The 21,106-nt window shown below is 42.8% G+C and overlaps 2 protein-coding genes across 5 annotated transcripts in view; both read right to left on the reverse strand.

Moving 5' to 3' along the window:
* Window positions 1-19,968, reverse strand: part of Ubox5 (U-box domain containing 5) — a 41,497-nt gene extending 21,529 nt beyond the window's left edge. The window contains exon 1 of the mRNA NM_001033997.1: window positions 19,878-19,968. The gene's annotated coding sequence lies outside the window, so the exon portion shown is untranslated. The remainder of the gene's footprint in view (window positions 1-19,877) is intronic.
* Window positions 2,476-19,964, reverse strand: Fastkd5 (FAST kinase domains 5). 4 transcript variants are annotated; one of them, NM_001399368.1, is made up of 3 exons: window positions 19,878-19,964; window positions 18,632-18,778; window positions 2,476-5,341 (listed from the first exon to the last, which is right to left on the reverse strand). In NM_001399368.1, the coding sequence occupies exon 3, from the start codon at window positions 5,179-5,181 to the stop codon at window positions 2,887-2,889; it is 2,295 nt and encodes a 764-aa protein (NP_001386297.1). In that variant the 5' UTR covers window positions 5,182-5,341; window positions 18,632-18,778; window positions 19,878-19,964; the 3' UTR covers window positions 2,476-2,886. The 4 variants fall into 4 exon arrangements, with proteins under 4 accessions (NP_001386297.1, NP_001386296.1, NP_001386299.1 ...); NM_001399367.1 differs by having other exon boundaries at window positions 2,476-5,378; NM_001399370.1 differs by lacking the exon at window positions 18,632-18,778.
* Window positions 19,969-21,106: the final 1,138 nt, after the last annotated feature.

The following is a 21,106-nucleotide window of genomic DNA, read 5'->3' on the forward strand; positions in this document are numbered from 1 at the left end:
GTGCAGGAAGTCACAGGTTCAGTGTCTGAGGCACTGTACAAGGCACATGTGAACAGTTTCATCTGCAGTGCTGTGGATCAAACCCAGCACCTCATACATGTGAGGCAGTCACACTGTAACTGACTCACATCCTTAGCCTTGCTTTTGCTCTAGTAAAAAAAGAGTGAATGGTTTTTTCCTTCAAGATGACTAAGATGTACCCAGTGCTTAGTAATGCTGTCTGAAAGTGTGTGGGATCCTGACCTTGTCCCTTTTCTTCAGAGCCTTCTTCTACCTGCTTTTCAGTTTCTCCTGGAATTCCAACTTAAATCTCTAACTACTGAACCTAACTCAACACAAACTCATTTGGATCTCTTCTGTGGCCCTAAAGCCCAAGATACTATCTATTGGCTGCCAGATTTACCAACTAGAGCTTACTTAAACTGCTTAAGCTAAACAATGAATTGTTTTTTCGGATATAAGACTGTCCTGGGCTGGAGAGATGGCTCAGTGGTTCAGAGCACTGACTGCTCTTCCAGAGGTCCTGAGTTCAAATCCCAGTAACCACATGGTGGCTCACAACCATCTGTAATGGGATCTAATGCCTCTTCAGCTACAGTATATCCATCATATATATAAAATAAATAAATTAAAAAAAAAAAGACTGTCCTATTTGGCTAAGTGTTATGGCACTGGCCTTTTAATTACAGTACTCAGGAGACAGCAGAAGGAAGGTATCTGTAACCAAGGCCAGCCTGGTCTACATAAAGAATTCCAAGATAACCAGGGCTACCTAGAGAGATCCTGTCTCAAAAACAAGAACAACAGAATAGTTATTGAGTATTTAATGAACTAGGAGCAAAAAGAAACTCCCTCAATGGTAAAGTGTATATGAAGACCCACAGCTGGCATCACACTCAATGGCACAAGGCCACAGTATCCCCCATAAGATCAGAAGACAAGGATGCTGACTTTCATCACTTCTCATCATACTTTACTAGAATTCTTGCCAGAGCTGATTAGGAAAGAGAAATAAAGAAAGCCAAAGTTGAAGGGAAACTAAAAGTTCTATGTACAGATATCTGAGCTAATATACAGAAAATCCTAAAGAATCCACATTACAACTAAAACCAGAGAGGAATTAAACACAATGACAGGTTTTGACAGATCATGATCAAAGACCAAAGGAGTAGTTTGAGTTGGCATGATCAGAAAAAGTTCAACACAGAAATGATCTTTAAAAGAAAATTCTGGGGGTTGGGGATTTAGCTCAGTGGTAGAGCGCTTGCCTAGCGAGCGCAAGGCCCTGGGTTTGGTCCCCAGCTCCGAAAAAAAGAAAAAAAAAAGAGAGAGAGAGAGAGAGAGAGAGAGAACAGAATGATGATGAGAGGTATTCCTTGTAGAATAAATTCTAACACCAAGTGTTTACCAGTGATTTGTTACTTACATGCACATAATCTCCCTATGTGGTTGGCTTTAACAACCAAACTCGAATCAGGCACATCACAAACTCACTGGACTGCGAAGCTTAAGAGCGAACACATCTCCTTCTCATCTGAGCTACTTGTCATATTTGGCAACCAGTTGCCCCAACCAGGACTTTCAAACCGTGTGTGAAAGAGTGCAGGTTCCTACAGAGGCCAGAAGATGGCGCTGGCTCCTCCAGAGCTGGAACGACAGAGGGATACTGAGACCTGAACTCCTGGTCCTCTGGAAGAGCAGTGCAAGCTGAGTTGTCTCTCCAGCCCTCTAACAAAGGGGCTTAGTAATTCTATACCATGTCTAAGGCTGTTTAGTTTGTTTGGGTTTTTTTTTTGTTTTTTTTTTAAAGATTTATTTATTTATTATATAGAGGGCATCAGATCCCATTACAGATGGTTGTGAGCCACCGTGTGGTTGCTGGGATTTGAACTCAGGACCTTGAGAAGAGCAGTCAGTGCTCTTAACCACTGAGCCATCTCTCCAGCCCCTTGTTTGGGTTTTTAATTCATTAACTAACTTTGGCTTTTTATTGATGTATTCGATTTTTTTTTTGGGGGGGGGGGGGAACAGGGCCTTACTATGTAGCCCTAACTAGGCTGGAATTCACTATCTAAACCAAGCTGGCCTCCATCTGATAGAGATCCACCTATCTTAACCTCCTGAGTGCTGAGATTAAAGGCTTGTAGCACAACACTAGACTATTCTTCTGGGTCTAGTTTTATGATGACGCTGATGATGAGCTCAGCGGTTAAGAGTGCTTGCTACGGGGTTGGGGATTTAGCTCAGTGGTAGAGCGCTTGCCTAGGAAGCACAAGGCCCTGGGTTCGGTCCCCAGCTCCGAAAAAAAGAACCAAAAAAAAAAAAAAAAAAAAAGAGTGCTTGCTACTCTTGCAGAAAACCCAAGTTTAGTTCCCAGCACACACATTAACAGTTATTTAAAAAACAAAACACCACCTCAAAATAACTGTAACGAGGCCAAGGCTAACAGATACAGAAAAAAAAATGCACTAAGACTTTGTGGATCAACCTCATTTTGAAGAAGCTTATTTATTCTGAGCAAAACATACAACTAGAGTATATAACACAACCTGCAGTAACATACAATTGCTACTGGCTCTGCAACAGAAGAGTACACCCATGGCTACTCAACAGATGGTTTTATTACCCACCTGCACTCTGGCTTTTAGAATTACTTGAAAGACAGCTTGAGCATCCCTGTATCAAATACTTGAGACTAGAGGTGTTTGAGATTTGAAGTCCAGGGTATCTGCATAGACTACCACTTGAATGTCCCTGATCTGAGATCAGTACTCAGTTCCAGATTTTAGGACATTTGACTTTGATTTTCTGGTTAAGGATCCTTAACCTACAGATATAGGGTATGCACCTGTTCCTTTTATGAGCATAAATGCCCATGAGTGCCCTTCAGAGAGCAGAGGTGAACACTTTCTCATGGAGGTATGCTAGCTTCTCTAAGCGAGTTCTTTTCAGTAATGGAAGCCATTCCCAGTGGGGTAATTCTACCACACGGTACCCAATTTGAACCAGCTGCCTTCTCTTCATATTGTGCAATCCAAGAAGATCCCTGGAACCATAGCAGTATTGGTTCTTGTTTGTAAACTGGATAGCTAGCTTTACTAGTGGGGTCTGCATGTGGGTGAGAGGGCACAAGCCAGCTATTCCCGTATCCCCCAATCTATCTGCTCCATTGCAATCAGAGTCCACCAAGGGTACAGTTGTCTTCTTTCTTAACTCGATGGATAGCTGGCCAGTCTCTAACTCAGTTTCCCCCTGGAAATACCTCTTGGCTTTTCCCTTTAGCAACTGATTCATCAAATCATCTGTAAGGCTGACTCCCACTTGCTTAAGTCGTAATTGGGCTACATCTTCAGTTGGTGTTGCTTCACTATTAAATGGTAATGGCTTCATGTTAGCATCAAGCTGAACCTCTAAGTCAGAAGATCGAGTATGAGGTAAAATCATATGGTGCTTGATGTACTGTGGGCCACCCAACATGGTCTCAAGTAAGTAGAGAGTTTCTAGGAATTCAGGCTTTGATCTCATGTCCTTGTTTGCTAAACTCCACAGATTTGCAGATGCTTCTTGCTGAAGGTGAGAATTAAGGCGGTTGCCCTTGTAATCTGGACATTCAATGGCAACTGTACCATCAAGAGTAAACAGTTCCTTAGTGAGTTCAAACTTACTTCTCATTTGAGCTAACTTGACAAACCCTGGGCTCAGAGCAACATTTATGAATTCAGCTGGAAAGTACTCAGAAAATGCCAAGCCAATCAGGCAGGTGAGAAGGTGCTCTGGGTACTGGTTGAATTCAGGCATCTTTCTGTGGATTTCATTTATCAGACTGGAATAAAATTCTTCTGTGTTCGGTGGCTTATAATTCAGAGTTCCAAACGACCACAGAATTTTGGCAACATCTTTACTTCGACAGTGTGCTACCCTTGGAGGCAAAGAGGCAGCTACTGCATTCATTACTCTTTCATCCAGGATACGTAAGGCTGAGCAGGCAAGGGTAAGGTGCATAACACCCTGAACCCCCAAGGAAGGAATTCTCTGAGGAGCAATTTCTCCAAACTGCCTCATGAAATTTACATGATCTACGTGAGTGAAGCGGAACATTTTAAGAATATGAACTAAGGTGTGGCTACGCACATCCTGCATATTAGCACAAGCTAGATCTCCAATTTTCCGCATGACAAATTCAGAGAGGCTAGTACTTGATTTAAAAAAACCCAAACAGATGGTACCAACTTCCTCTAAATTGACTGAATCTATATACTTAAGGATCAGTGATTCTAGTTTTTGCATCAGGTCCTGTGGTACTTGACGATTTTCACCTATAATATAAATTAAGTGAATTAGCTGAGACAAAGATAGCTCTCTCCAGTGCAAATTAAGGTAGCTAAAAAAAATTTTTAAAAATCGAGGCACTCTGCGGCCTAAGTTCCGCCAAAGATCAGCCACGAGGAGAAGCTGATCCAGGTTCATCCCCCATACCTGATGGCAAAACCTGGTTTCATACACATCTAGCATCGAGGCGGAGAAGGGGATTCTTAGGTCGACAAAGGCTTTCAGAATACTGACCAGGTCTGAGGTGTTAAAGAGCTGTATGTTTCTCACACTCTGATGACAGAGCAAAGCAAAGCTGTTACTGCACAGCAAAACGGAACTCTGTTCTGCTGGCAAAGAGCTGAGCTTACAAAAATAATTAGTTATGACTTCTGGCTGGAGTTTATCTTCATAAAATGTGACTTTGTGCAAAATTAGTTCACCTTCTGAGGCAGATAAGGGTTGGCGAGTCTCACTTCTGTTATAGCTGTGAAGCTGGTACTCTGGCCTTAGCTTTAAGAAAACTCGGGTTCCTTCGAAGGAATCAAAGACCTCTACATCCTCTTCGCCTCTTCTGGCACTGGGTGAGTCTGGATGCAATGCACTGGCCTTGAGCGCAGAAGCTTTGTTGAATTCCAAACCCAGGTGGGCACTGCTGGTTGTGAAGGCTCTCTGAGACAGGGTGGTATCACCAATGTTCTTAACTTTTCTGGCAAGATGGCAGGAGCTATTATGTTTAGGGAGATTCTGTCCCCCATGCTGTGCGATGTTTTCCATAGGCCAATATGCCATGCTTTGGGCTGCATGGTAAGCAGAAGGATTACAAGATGCTTTGTATTTTAAAAGTTTTAATAGCTTGAGAGTGGCTGACATTCTGGAGTCTGTGCTGATCTTTTTGGCAGTCAGAGAAAAGTCACACGTTCTTGTTTATATGGTGCTTCATTAGAGATGTTCCACAGAAACTGCCTGTAACTCTTCGGCATACCACAAGAGCCATGGGCCACAAATGATGGGCCAGTATTGGTGCCAGATACTGAAAAAAGGGTAGATGAAAAATGAGTGGCTTCTACCTATAACACAAAATGTACACATTATAAGAATTAGGTACAGCCAGGTGTGGTGGCACACACCCTTTAAATCCAGTACTTATGAGGTTGAGGCAACAGGATCTATGCCAAGACTATCTTGTGAAGCCCTGTCTCAAAAGACATAAGAAAAAAAAGAGAAAGATGCAAACTATACTACTATCCATGCATGTATGTTCAGTGTTAGTGAAAGCCCAGAGCACAAGCCATTAAGTGTGAAGGAGAAACTCTGCATGCATTGCAAACACCCAAGACACGATTAGGTGATTTCTAGACTGCTGTTTGATATAAATTCACTTCCTTGGAGGGAAGGACAGATTTCCAAAAGAAAGCTGAGGGTAAAAAGTGGGCAACTCATTTCTTTACAATCAACACATAATAGTACCTGGAGAATACAAGCAATTAATAAAAGTTGCCACGCTAACAGTATAAAGGAAAAAGTAGGATTTGCTTTTTCAATTTTGTTTATTTTTTTTTTTAAGATTTACTTATTTCATGTATGCGAGTACACTGTCTCTGTCACACCAGAAGAGGGCATCAGATCCCATTACAAATGGTTGTCAGCCACCATGATGTGGGTGCTGGGAATTGAACTCAGGACCTCTGGAAGAGCAGCCCAGGCTCTTAATCACTGAGCCATCTCTCCAGCCCCAATTTTGTTTATTTTTATTTGATGTGTATAGATGTTCTGTCTGCATGTATGTGTCTACCACTTGTGTGATTGGTGTCTGAGGAGGTCAGAAGAGGGGGTTGGACCCCCTGAGCTGGAGTTACAAGCAGTTGCAAGCCACAGGACTTGGGTGCTAGAAACTAAGTTCAGGTTCTCTGAAAGCGCAAGAAATATATATTTTAAGGCTTTTTTTCTATTTATTTATATATTTGTGTATATATGAGTTTATTTAAGTTTGTTTGTTTATCTAATGTGTATGAGTGTTTTGCACACCAGAAAAGGGCAACAGATCCAATGGAACTACAGTTATAAACCAGTGGGCAGTAAGAATTGAACCCAGGTCCCCCGGAAAGGCAGCTAGTGCTCTTAACCACTGAGCTGTCTCTCTAGCTCATAACAGGCATTTGCTCATTCTATTCTCTTAGGTCCATTTTTTTTTTCTTTGAAACAGGGTCTCACTGTGTAGCATTAGCTGGCCTCTACAGAACTTATTCTGTAGATCAGGCTGGCCTCAAACCCACAGAGATCTTCTTGTCTCTGTCTTCCAAGGGCTGAGGTGAAAGATACACATCATCACACTTGGCTTAGGTTAGGTTTTAAAATGAAAACATGGGAGGTTCAGAAAGGATTATACAGGAGTAGAAGTGTGAATGACAGAACTAAAGCAGATTTCTAACTCTGAAATGACTCTCTACAGTAGGCGAATCAGAAATTAAGAATGCCCAACAAATGTAAATAATAAAAACTTTCATTTTAGCAGACATAAAAATAAAAGCACAGAAGAAATTAAAATCCAGGTGCTGTTTTGAGAAGCGTGGTTTAATGCTGGTGTGAAGGAGGACTATAATATCAGCTATTCAGAAGGCTGAGCCATCTCTCCTGACCCTTAGTGTCCTTTAAAATGGGTGTAAGCTTTAACTAATTATAACCGCAGTAACCCTCTGAGTTACTGTGCAAACTTAATTATAGAATCCTGTCATTTTCAATGCTAATGCTCTTAGAAAAAGGCTAACCGTCCTTTTTAGGCTGCTCTGTTTTCTGAGTGGTCTTATTGTGTAGCTTAGGCTGGCCTCATATTCATGACATTCTTGCCTCCATCTACTTAAAAAAATGCTCGGATTACAGGTGGGTGCCACCACACCCAGCTTCAAGATGCTAATAACAGAGTTTGAATCACTAGTGCAGGCCATCAGGAGCTGGGATGCACACTCAGTGGTGAGTGGGAAGCAAAGCTCAGAAGCTGGTTTACTGCTGATGCACAGGAAGAAAAAAAGCCTACTCAAACCTGTCCTTCAATAGACAAGCAACACCAGCTCACATGACTGTCCTGCCAGCAAGCCCAGGGAGCAGCACATCTCTCCTGGAGGAGGCAGAATGGAGATGATGCCAGAGTCAGGGACTTAATTACGTCCTTACTTGACTGGAAGCAGTACAATTTCCATTTTCCTCCCATGTAAAAGAATGAGCAACCCATGAAAATGGCTCTCCCATATTCCTCCTCCTCTTTTTAAAAAAAGATTTAGGGGTTGGGGATTTAGCTCAGCGGTAGAGCGCTTGCCTAGCGAGCGCAAGGCCCTGGGTTCGGTCCCCAGCCCCGGAAAAAAAAAAAAAAAAAGAAAAAAGAAAAAAAAAAGATTTATTTATTTTCCTACCAAGCGTGATGCACATGACTTGAATCCCATCACCCAGGAACCGGAGGCAGAGACATCTCTGAGTTTATCAGCAGCCTGGTCTACAGTGAGGCCTTGTTTCAAAAATGAACAAAACAGAACAACAGCAAAAAATTACTTCTTCATTTCATGTTACATGGGTGTTTTGCCTACTTGTATGTCTAGGCACCACATGTATGCAGTACCATGGAGCCAAGGTGTTGGATCCTCTGGAACTGGAGTCTTATGTTAGCCAACACCTGGTGCTGGGAACTGAACTGTGTTCTCTGTAAGAGTAACAAGTGCTCTTAACCACAGACATCTTTCCAGACCACATTTTTTTCTTCATTGCTCATTCTTTTTCCTCCCAGTATTTACTTGCAAACCCCAAGAAGATATGAGTGGCCAATCAATGGACCATAGAACCATAGAAGGTTGTTGCTGCAAAATATCCATGAGTAATTTTCTGAAAGGTCTATTTTTTTTGAGATTTATTTATTTAATATGAAAAAAAGGCATCAGATCCCATTACAGATGGTTGTGAGCCACCATGTGGTTGGTGGGATTTGAACTCAGGACCTCTGGAAGAGCAGTCAGTACTCTTAACCACTGAGCCATCTCTCCAGCCCCTGAAGTGTTTTTCTTTTTTTTTTTTTTTTTTTTTTGGTTCTTTTTTTCGGAGCTTGGGGACCGAACCCAGGGCCTTGCGCTTCCTAGGCAAGCGCTCTACCACTAAGCTAAATCCCCAACCCCCTGAAGTGTTTTTCTAACTCACCTTTTGGCCTCCTTTTTCCAGAATCCACAAAGAGCCATGGCTGTATGGCAGGCCAAAGGCTTTGTTCTATTTACCAAGCTTCTTTCTCTGGGTTATAGGAAAGTATGTTCCAATTCCACAGGAAATCTTTATACACTAGGTTCTTTTTTTGAGACAGTATCTCACTATGTGGCCCTGGCACTCACTAGGTAGACTAGGCTGAACTTTGCACGAACTCATAGAGATCCATCTGCCTCTACCTCCCTAATGCTGGGATAAAAAGGTGACCATCATGCCTGGTGCTACACCTGGTGTTTTACCTGCCCAGCTTCAACTGTTTAGGTGGTCATACGCTACATCCTGGGCCCCAAATTGAGCCTTGTACCTGGTTTTTGTAAGTACATTTTATCTGGACATATCTAATATCTGTGTTGGCTTTCCCAACACAAGAACTGAGGAACAATTTTAGAAATGATATGCCTGAAAAGTATTTATTTAGCTCTTTGTAGAAAAAGTACACAGTCCCATGCTACAGACCACTAGTAAGTTGTGATTAAAACTGTCAATATGAGGGCTGGGGAGATGGCTCAGTGGTTAAGAACCCCGACTGCTCTTCCAGAGGTTCTGAGTTCAATTCCCAGCAACCACATGGTGGCTCACAACCATCTGTAAAGAGATCTGATGCCCTCTTCTGGTGTGTCTGAAGATAGTTATAGTGTACTTACATATAATAAATAAATATTTAAAAAAAACTGTCAATATGAAAGACTGAATTAATTAACAACAAATCCTCTGTTTACTTTTAAATTACCTCTGTAGTCATTTTTGTTTGTCTGTATTTGTTTTTTTTTTCCGGACAGTTTCATAAAATCCACACTGGTCTTGAGCTCATGATCTTCCTATCTCTACCCCTGTACCAGCTGGTTTTGTGTGTCAACTTGACACAAGCTAAAGTCATCACTGAGAAAGGAACCTCGGGTGAGGAAATGCCTCCATGAGACCGAGCTGTAAGGCATTTTCTCAACTATTGATCAAGTGTGGAGGACCCAGCCCTGTGTGGGTTCCATAAGAGAGCAAGCCAGGGGAAGCAAGCCAGTAAGTAACATCCCTCCATGACCTCTGCATCAGCTCCTGCTCCCTGACCTGCTTGAATTCCAGTCCTGACTTCTTCGGTGATGAACAGCAATGTGGAAGTGTAAACTGAATAAATCTTCGCCCCCCAACTTGCTTCTTGGTCATGATGTTTGTGCAGGAATATGAACCCTGATTAAGACAACCCTCTAATGTCTGATGTGCTGCCATATCTAGTTTATAGATAGTCATTTTAGGTGGCTTTGCTTGTTTGTTTGTTTGTGTATTTTGAGAATGGGTGATGCAGTCCAGGCTAGCATCAAATTCACTTGGTAGTTAAAGGTGGCCTTGACTGTCTGAGCCTCCTGCCTCCCACTCCTAGAGCTTACAGGTATGTGCTACCACTCCTGTTTTATGAGGTATTGGGGACTGAACCCAGAACCTCTTCATCTACACAAGTACTTTACCAAGTGAGCTGTATCCCTAAGCCTATAAGCAATAATTTTAAAAAATCATCTCTAAATGAGATAGAGACATCTCAGTGGTTAGGAGCATTTGCTGCTCTTATTGGGGACCCAGGTTCAGTTATTAACACAAACATGGTGGCTCACAACAAACTGTAACTCTAGTTCCAGGGAATCTATGCCCTCTTCTGGCTTTTGTGGACATTAGACATGGATATAGTACACATACATTCAAGCAAAACATTCATACTCATGAAATAATCTAGAAAACATTTCTTAAAAATTACCTTTATAAACCAGGCATGATGGTGCATACCTTTTTTTTTTTAAAGATTTATTTATTTATTATAAGTACACCATCCAGGGGTTGGGGATTTAGCTCAGTGGTAGAGCGCTTGCCTAGGAAGCACAAGGCCCTGAGTTCGGTCCCCAGCTCTGAAAAAAAGAACCAAAAAAAAAAAAAGTACACCATCCGTAGCTGTCTTCAGACACACCAGAAGAGGGCATCAGATCTCATTACAGATGGTTGTGAGCCACCATGTGGTTGCTGGGATTTGAACTCAGGGCCTCTGGTAGAGCAATCAGTGCTCTTAACCACTGAGCCATCTCTCCAACCCTGGTGCATACCTCTAATCTCAGAACTTGGATGGCAGAGACAGATGGATCTCTGTGAGTTTGAGGCCAGCCTGGTCTACATAGAATTCTAGGACAGCCAGAGTTATATAAAAAGAACTTGTCTTTAAAAAAAAAAAAAAAAAAAAAAAAGGAAGGAAGGAGAAAGTAAAGAAAATGAACTTTATAGCTGGACACAGCACACACACTGTAATCTCAGCACTCAGGAGGTAGAGGCAGAAGGCGCTCTACGAGCTGGAGCAAACATATCCATATAGCTCAGGTTATGACTTCATGCTGAGACTTTTAAAAGAGAAAGCTGTGCTGGAGAGATGGTTCATTGGTTAAGAACACTGGCTGCACTTGCAGAAGATTTGAGGTTCAAATCTTCACCCACATGGTGGCTAATGACCATCTATAACCCTAGTCCTGGGGGAGCCAATACCCTCTTCTAGCCTCTGTAGGTACATGGTGTGCAGACATACATGCAAACAAAACACCCACAAACAGAAAATAAATGGAAGGCTGAAGTTACCTGAGACCCTGCCTCAAAAGAAAACAAATCCGCAGATTAAGTTCTAAGAGGGAAGATGCTATCTTTTTCTTTTCCTAATTAAAAATTTGTGGGGGTTGGGGATTTGGCTCAGTGGTAGAGCACTTGCCTAGCAAGCGCAAGGCCCTGGGTTCGGTCCTCAGCTCCAAAAAAAAGAAAAAAAAAAGACAAAATAAAATTTGTGTTAGTGAACAATAGGTTTTTAAAATAATTTACTTAGTGTATTTGTGTCTGTGTATGAATGTGGAGTCATACATGTCAGAGAACACGTGTGAAGGTCAGAAGACAGTATGCAGGGATTGGTTTTGTTCTTCCCTCACATGGTTCCTAAGGACTGAACTCAAGTTCCCAGGACTAGTGACAAGTGCCTTTATGCCACCTCAATGACCCAAAATAAAGGGTTTTATTTCTACCATGTTTGTACATGCACATCACCATACACTTCTCAGGTTCACACATCTCCATTATCCTCCTCCTCCCTTCTGCTTTACTACTGTGTATGATGTACACATGTGGAGACAAGAGGTCAGTCCAGTGTCCTCCTCTGTGGTTCACCACTTTGAGACAGGATCTGTCACTGAACCTGAAGGTCACAAATGGGTAGACTGGCCAATGAGCCTGGAGATCCCCCTGCCTCCACTGCTAGAACTACAGGCACATGACACACCATATCCAGTTTTTTTGTGAAGGTTCTGGGGAGACAAACTTGGCCCTCAGGCTTATAGGTCAAGCACTTAACCCACTGAGCTATCTCCCAAGTACTACCTCTGCTTTTATGTATAGTCTAGATTCTACACACGAGACAACATACAATCTGTCTTTTTCCCCACCATTACCCTTTCTTGTTCCCTCCTCTCCTCTGGTTAGTCTCCATTCAAGGCTCAAAGTCCTAAATGAACTACTAAGCACCAACCTGGACCCTAAGCCCCCACCTGCTTCAGTTTTTTGAGACAGGGTCCCATTATGTAGCCCTAACAGATCTAAAACTTGGAGAGATCCACCTGTCTCTGTCTCCCTAGTGCTGGAATTAAAGGTGTGCACCGCGTTAAGTCTCATTCTAACAGTCCTTTTGTAAGGTAGGTTTATTAGTTCTGTATCAGTTATGAGGGAAGAGACTTTGCCAGATAAATTTCTCACAAGGGAAAAAAGAAAAATCTTTCACATGGTACTGAGTGGAGCCTGATTCCAAAGACTGCCACACTACTGGTAGACAGAGAGACAGCCACATGGTTCAGGAAGGTCAGGTCCAGACTCCAGAGAAGAGCTGAAGAAGCCACTTCTTCCACATTTTCCAGATGCCAGGAGCTACCATACTTCTCAGCTCAAGGGCATGTCCTGCCTACCACACTCTAGTGTTCTACAGTCAATTCACCCTACTTTTAAAAAGAATAAAGAGAAGGCTCAAGAACTGACATCTATATGAAAGAATGGATTTTCAGGATATTCTACAATCAAAATAAAGAGTACCACAACCAAAGACCTAAAAGTTGGCAGATGTATGAGATGGAAAAATTAAGAGTTTTAGGAATTGAGGGACGAGAGAGATAGCTCAGCGATGCAGACCTGAGTTGATTCCCAGCATCCCCATGGTGGATTTCCACCTGTAATTCCAGTTCCGGAGATCTAATGTCCTCTTCTCAGATCTGTGTAACATGGTACACAGATACACAGGCAGGCAAAATGTGTAGACATTGAAATAAAATCACTCTAAGAAAGAGTAAAGGTGGTATACACCTCTAAAGCCAGCACTCGGGAGGCAGGGGCAATCTTTGAGTTCAAGGCCAGGCTGGTTTACAGAGTAAGTTCCAGGATAACAAAAAATAGTTTTAGGGGCTGAAAAGATGGCTCAGTGGCTAAGAACACTTGCTTTTGTAAAGGACCCTAGTTCATTTCCCACCACCCACATAACTAACAGCTCTAGTTCCCGGGCATGATACCGTTTTCTGAACAGTGAGGATACCAGGCATGCACATGGTACACATACACATATGTAGGCAAAACATTTATATATGTAAAGTAAAATAAATCTAAATTTTAAAAAAGAAAAATGAAAAGTTTTAAACACTAGGCATAAGTAACACCTGCCTCTGTATTGGTGATGGAGAGGCAGGTAGATCAATGCAAATTTAAAGTCAGCCTAGTCTACACAGCAAATTCTAGACTAGCCAGTGCTATGTAACGAGACCCCTGTCTCAGGAGGGAAAGTGAGTCAGTTTTAAATTAGTTGAAGTAGCATTTAATCTATATATACCTCTAACCTCAATGCTTTTGAGACTGGGGCAGGAGGATCAACCCATGTCCAAAGCTAGCTTAAACTAAGCCGAGAAACTTTTTCTAAAATAACAAAACTGACAAACTTCTAATAAACAATCTAGGGGTGGACGGACAGGCAAAGAAGCCAATAATAACATTAACAAAAACTACTCCAGGTGCACACGTATACACTGCAGGTGTAGTGGTGCTTATACTCCCAGCACTTACAAGACTAAAGCAGGAAGGTCATGAGTTTGACACCAACACAGGATATACCGAGAGCTCATTTCCAACTTAAAAAAGAAGAAAGGGACAGAGAGGGGCTGAATAGATGGCTCCACCATTAAGAAAACTTCCTGGTTTTCCAAAGGACCTGAGTTAGTTCAGCTCAGAAACATCTGTAACTGTACCTCCAAGGAAAATAATGCCCTTCCTGGCCTTCGAAAGCACACTCACACACAGCACTCACTCACATATACATAAACATAAATAAAAATAAAATAAAGACAAAAAGTTATACTAGAAAGAAACAATTATATTCCCTGCTCATTAATACTCCCTATTCCTATGTGGACAATGATTACACGATTTCATTACAATAAACCTTGAATATGACCAACTAAAAATTATGAGAAAACAGTGTTGGGGATTTAGCTCAGTGGTAGAGCTCTTGCCTAGCAAGCGCAAGGCCCTGGGTTCGGTCCTCAGCTCCGAAAAAAAAAAAATTATGAGAAAACCATATTGATGTGGCACAGTTGACTTTTCAGCTTTGGAGGCCAGAGATCTAGAAGGAAAGTACTGTCATATGGTGACGGTCCTCTGGTTGGTCATCCACAGTGGAATGCATAACATACACAGGTATGTATATGTATAAAAGACAAAGACAGAACTGGCGTGCGGAGGGGGTGGGAGGTGTTGAAGACCAGCCCAGGAAACAGGAATGAGTCTCAAAACCAAACCAAAGAGAGGGAAGAAAGAGGGGTGAGCAACACTAGCTATACGGGGGCTCATACCTGTAATCCAAGGTACTTGGGAAGCTGGCATGGGATAAAAAGTTCTACCTGGGCAACTTAGTCCCAGCCTCAAAACAATAATGTTGTTAAGAGCACTTGCTGCTCTTTCTGAGGACCAGGGTTCAACTCCCAGCACCTTCAAAGTAGCCGACAACTATCTATCACTCAGTTCCAAGGATGCCTTCTTCTGACCTACACAGGCACCAGGTGAGCGAGCAATGCACATACATTCATTTAGGCACAATGCTCATCATGCACAAGATAACTCTAAAAAGAAAAACAATAGAAAGGACCCGGGGATGTGACTCAGTAGTTGCTTGTTACCTACCACACAGAGGCCCTGAGTAGCATATGAAAGCAAGCAACCGGCCCAACCAATAGAAATGTTACAGGAGAGCAGCAGCTCTACAATGCTGTAACACTAAATCAAACCCCAAAGGAAAAGAAGTAAACCAACAGATACCAAACAACAGACTATCCAAAATGCTTTGGGGAACTAAAATGGAGGAAGAAGTGAAGAAAACTGACAGCATTATAAGCATCATTGAACTATTTAAATCACAAACAAGCATAACTTAAACAAAAATTAAATTACAAAATACATGTGCTAGAGGTGTGGTAGTATATGCCTGTAATCCAGCATTTTTGAGATGGAGGCCGGAGTTCATGGCCATCCCTAACTATATACTACGTTTGAAGCCAGGCTAGAATATATGTGACCCAGTCTCAAAAACAAAATAAGACAAACAAACCAAGGCAGATCAAACCCAGCCAGGCATGGTGAGAAACACCTTTAGCCCCAACACTTGGGAGGCAGAGTCAGGCATGAGTTTGAGGCCAGCCTGTTTTCTATTTTTTTTTTTTTTTCCGGAGCTGGGGACCAAACCCAGGGCCTTGTGCTTGCTAGGCAAGCGCTCTACCACTGAGCTAAATCCCCAACCCCCCTGTTTTCTATTTTACAGAGTGAGTTCTAGGACAACCAAGGCTACACAGAAAAATCCTGTCTCTGGATGGGAGGATGGAAGGGGAGGTAAGCCAAACCTTTTGCTGTACATCTTTAATTCCAGTACTAAGAAAGCAGAGGCAGATTTCTCTGTGTGCTTAAGTCCATTCAGGTCTATACAGGAAGCTCCTGGCTAGCCAGGGCTACACAGTAAGATCCCCTGTCTTAAAGAAAAGAGAAAGAAAGAGACAGACAGACAGAAAGACAAGGGAAGAAGAGAAGATGCGGAATAAGGCAGTAGGGAGGAAGACCACTGCAAAGGAGACTTGTTTACCACATAGAGAAAATAGTTAACTCTTCTTTCCTCAAGGTTTCCCAGAGCACATACAAGAAAGCTGGGAAGAGAACACTATGATGTTCAATTAATTCCTGGCTCCTTTCTTTCTTTTTTAAAAAATAAGTATTTACTTTTATTTACTTATTTATTTTTAAGATTTATTTATTTATTTATTATATATGAGTACACTGTAGCTGTCTTCAGACACACCAGAAGAGGGCATCAGATCTCATTACAGATGGTTGTGTGCTACCATGTGTTTGCTGGGAATTGAACTCAGGACCTCTAGAAGAGCAGTCAGTGCTCTTAACCGCTGAGCCATCTCTCCAGCCTCCAGACTCCTTTCTTAAAGGATGATCTGATGTCACTGTACAAAACTGCCTGCCTAGTGTAAATTCTCTACATACAGCCTACTCTCTGTCTCCTCTGCAGATCCTACCAGACCACAGTACAGTCTCAGAGTGTTGGCATTCCCAAAACTGCTCAACCACCCTGAAGAATGTGCTATCACAGAAGCCAGAAATCTTACCTTTCTATCTTCCAGATACATGCCTCTACAAGGCCATTTTAAATCTAGCTCAGAAGTTAGAAAAACTAGAACAGGGCAGAAAAGGTTAGCCATAACTATTAATCAATCGTGTATACAATACACTCAATATATATATAAATTATCAATTACTGAATCTCATATTGTCTTTTTTTTCTTTTTTGCAATGCTAATAATCAAATTCTGGGCTCATACATGCTAGGCTTACTACAGCCTTAGCCTCTAACTTTTTCTAGGGGCTAAAGTCTCTTGCTAGGAGTCTACCAGAATTTAAAACCATAAAGGCTTAGAAAGTGACAGTAAGAGCCCTGTCAATGAGAACATTAACTAGGCTGTTTCTTCCCTTCTGTTTCTGCACAGGAGCAGAGCACACCAAAGTAGTCTAGGACGGTTAAGCATACATGTAGAAGTGTATAGGTCAAAATAGTGAGTGCCCATGAACTGAGCCAAAACAAAATAATATCTAGCACAAACCAACCCTCTTTCTTTTCCCCTTTCCCTTCCTCTTCTATTTTTTTTTAAGATAAGACCTCAAACTACATAGCTGAATGAAAAAAAATGAGGACGTAATGGTTCCTAGGTATAGTTGAGGAGTTTTATTGTACGCATGAGGGAGAGAACAGCCAGAGGCATCTGGAAGAGTCTGGAATGAGCATGGCCAACAGATTAAACTGGGTCATGTGGAAGGGGGGATAGCCAGAGGCCAAGAGGCCAAAGGGTAAAAGGGCTGGTAGCCAAAATGGCTGAGGCTATATAGAATTCAGAGAAGCCAGAAGAAGGGAAACAGCCTGTAGGTGGAGACTTAGGGTAGGAGGGGAGTCTGTGCCTGTAGTGATACTGAGAAGAGCTGGAACATGTGATGGTCACCACTGTTAGTTAAACAGGCACCTCAGTTAGCCATCTGTCCTGGGTTGGAGAACTTAACACTAGCCATAGAGGCAGGCCTTGAATTGTGTGCTAAGAGTAGACATATGTCACCATGCCACCCTTCACTTTAGAAAATGCAAGCAGGTGGAAATAAATGTAAACACCCACATAATCATGAAAGAAAATTCTCCACAATAGTTCCAGTCACATGGCAACCAAACACTTGGAGTTTATCTTTTTTTTTTTTTTTTTTTTTTTTTTTTGTCAATTTGCAAGGTTTTAAAGTAAGAAACTTCAGAATTCTCTTTCTAAGAGGGATAGGGAGAGGGGTTGGGGATTTAGCTCAGTGGTAGAGCGCTTGCCTAGGAAGCGCAAGGCCCTGGGTTCGGTCCCCAGCTCCGGGAAAAAAAAAAAAAAAAAAAAAAAAAAAAGAACCAAAAAGAGGGATAGGGAGAGTACAGGGTCTTACCATAGCCCAGTCTGGCCTCAAACTCCTAAATGCTGGCATTAAAAATGTGCACCACGGGATTGGAGAGATAGCTCAGTGGTTAAGAGCACTGACTGCTCTTCCAGAGGTTCTGAGTTTGATTCCCAGGAACCACATGGTGGCTCACAACCATCTGTAATGGGATCCAATGTCCTCTTCTGCTGTGTCTGAAGACAACAGCAAGTATCCTCATGTACATGAAATAAATACATCTTTAAAAAAAAAAAATGTGCACCATCAGCTGGGGAAGGTCTCACACGCCTTTAGTCCAGTACTCTGGCAGTCTGAGCCCGTGAGTTAGAGTACAGGATAGCCTGTACACTGAGACACCCTGTCTTTGGTGGTAGGGGTGGGCGTGGGGGGGTTAGTGAATGCACTACTGTGGCTGTACAGAATTCTTTTATATGCAAGTTGTCTTATGGGGCTGGAGAGATGGCTCAGCGGTTAAGAGCATTGACTGCTCTTCCAGAGGTCCTGAGTTCAATCCCCAGCAACCACATGGTGGCTCACAACCATCTGTAATGGGATCCGATGCCCTCTTCTGGTGTGTCTGAAGACAGTTACAGTGTACTCACATAAACTAAATAAAATAAGTCTTAAAAAAAAAATTCTGGGCTGGAGAGATGGCTCAGCGGTTAAAAGCACTGACTGCTCTCCCAGAGGTCCTGAGTTCAATTCCCAGCAACCACATGGTGGCTCACAACCATCTGTAATGAGATCTGATGCCCTCTTCTGGTGTGTCTGAAGACAGTTACAGTGTACTTATACATAATAAGTGAATACATCTTTAAAACAAAGACCAGTGGTAGCAGAGCTAGTTTTAAATCCTAGCACTTGGGAGGCAGAGGCAGGTGGATATCTGTGAATTCAAGGCCAGTCTGGTCTACAGGGCAAGTTCCAGGACAGCTAGAGCTACAGAGAAACCCTGTCTTCAAAACAAAACAAAACAAAACACAAAAAACAAACAAAACAAACAAACAAAAAAAAAAAAAAACAAAGAGAGAAAAGGTTAACTTACTGGCTGGAGAAACTGCTCAATGTTTAAGAGTCCTGGCTGCTCTTCCAGTGGATGGGGGCTTGATCCCCAATGCCCACACTATGGCTCACAATCAACTTTAATTCAAGTCCCAGGAGATCCAGCGCCCTCTTCTGGCCTCCTCCAGCACTGCATACAAATGGTGTAGACATGCATAAATGCAAACCACCCATACACATACAATAAAAACAAAGAAAAAAATAATAAATTGACTTTTTTACACGATAAACGCCAAGGCTTCGTTAGGGGGTCAAAAAAACCAACAACAAATGAGGAGGACACACAGGCACATCAGTTCCACATAATTCTCAGCTATATGAAACAAACAGCAGCCTTCAGATTTTATTTTAGTCTACCAAGCAGGACTAAATCCCCCTGGGGCTAGCGTGAAGCAACTGAGGGCATAAGCCTCAGAATCTTACTCAGGCACTGTTCTGAGTACTCAAACTGTGGGCGAAGTGCAGAAAACATAAGTAGAAAATATCAGTTAACTTTGACGTTTGAGTACCTAGATATGAGCTCCACAGGATGGAGCAATGCCCAGATGCCTACACTGAGTGAGCAGTGAAGCCTCTGAGAAGACTCATGAATGTATGTAGTACAAAGGCTCCTGTCCAAAGTTCCTGAGTCAACGTAAAGAGATGTCACGATCTTAACAGAAAAGGAGCAATCTTTCCCTATCTCTGGAGAGAGAAAGAGAATGGAGAAACACTACTGGCTGGAGTTGGGCTTGTACAACCAGAAACCGCTTAAAATGAAGAAAAGGTGTATGTCCTATTACCTCAACCCGTCCTAAGCCCTAAACCAAACGCTGCTTAAAGTGCTGGCGAGAAGCTGGTCAAAATATCGACTTGGGCCCCGCCCAAGACCCGCTAAGTCACTTTGCAATGGCTTCACGAGCACACTAGAATGTCAAGAGGGGCCGGATAGACTGTTATCACAACAGACCTGTGATATACATACAGACACGACCTCCGCTTCACAGGGGGTCAAAAGCAACGTTCGAAGAAGACTTTTGCCCAGAGTCACAGTAATCCGGTGTGACAAGGTAGTACTAAGTGCTGAGAGGTGCTCTGGAGTCGGCGCAAGGGTAGCAGGCCGGGAAGCACCGCCTTGGCGCACGCAGCAGGCCCGGGAGAACCAGGATGGCGGAGCGCGCGGCCCGGGCCTGGCGGGATCAGAGTGAAGGCAGCAAGCCGAGCCACCTCCTTTCCGGCCGTCCACTCACCTGAAACCCACGAGGGTAGCGCCCTAACTCCAGTCCCTGGCCGCACCAGGTAAGTCAATATACAGACTCCCGCATCAACCGCTCCACAACCTACTTCCGGCCAGCGGCCCTCTCCTTCCGCTGGCGTTGGTACTGGAGCCGCCGAGGCGCAAAAGACTACAGTCAGCGTTTTCATGAGCATTTTCTAGATTCTGATCTTGAGAGGTAGCTTAGTACATGTAGAAGGAAAAATATTATCCTGGATGGATCTCTTTGAAAGTAATGAACAGAAGTAATTGGCGCATGTTCTAATTGCCGTCTAGGTTTTATGACTTTGGAGAAGTCACACAAACTTTTCAAGCCTAGTTTGTTATCTATACAAAGAGGATAATGATGCATTCCTAATAGTGAAAATGCTTTCAGAAGAGGATCTAGCAATGGATAGATGAAAAATGGATGCAAGGAGACGGACATGGCAATGCATACCTTTAATCCCAGAACTAAAGAGGCAGAGACAGGTGAATCTTTATAAATTCAAAGCCAGCCTGATTGACATAGTTCCAGGACAACCATGGTTATATAAAGAGACCTTGTCTGAGAGAGAGAGAGAGAGAGAGAGAGAGAGAGAGAGAGAGAGAGAGAGAGAGAGAGAGAGAGAGAGAGAGAGAGAGAGAGAGAGGAAAGAAAGAAAGAAAGGAAAGAAAGAAAGAAAGAAAGAAAGCAAGCAAGAAAGGGGGGAAGGAAGGAAGATGGAGCTGGATCTGAAGTTGCATAGGTCAGGATGGTCTTCTACCTCTCATAGGAGGGCCTCACACTGGCCTGGTTTGGCTGTCAAGGCAAAAGAGATTCTACCAAGTCCTGTGTAGCAGAAGTGCCTGGTCCTGGGCCTGTTGGTGTCTATTCAGTCTTCAGACTTGTCAGTGCCATCTTTTTGAAAAGCTGTGAAGGAAAACTGAGAGAGACATCATATTCTCTCCAAGGAACTGGTGGGGAGACAGGCTATGAAAGAGGTTGTGACAAAGAGATTTGAGACCAGCATCCCAGCTTCTGAGTTCTATATAAGGCAGTCTGCCTGGGTGTGAACATTTGAATATTTATGTCCCCCAAGCCATTAGTAATGTGGCTTACACTGACTCAGGACTTCTTACCTGATTACAACCTGCTCACAAACCCAGAGTGAAAAATCCCACCCCCAGGAGACAAACTTTGATTGCTCCTAGACAGCCAGGACAGTCGAGTTTCTCTTTGCG

The sequence above is a fragment of the Rattus norvegicus genome, chromosome 3 (assembly GCF_036323735.1).
Source record: "Rattus norvegicus strain BN/NHsdMcwi chromosome 3, GRCr8, whole genome shotgun sequence".
Classification (NCBI taxonomy): Eukaryota; Metazoa; Chordata; class Mammalia; order Rodentia; family Muridae; genus Rattus; species Rattus norvegicus.

Coding starts and splice junctions, on each gene's coding strand:
- Fastkd5 (NM_001399370.1), bottom strand. CDS start 5,181: ATGTCAGCCACTCTCAAGCTATTAAAACTTTTAAAATACAAAGCATCT.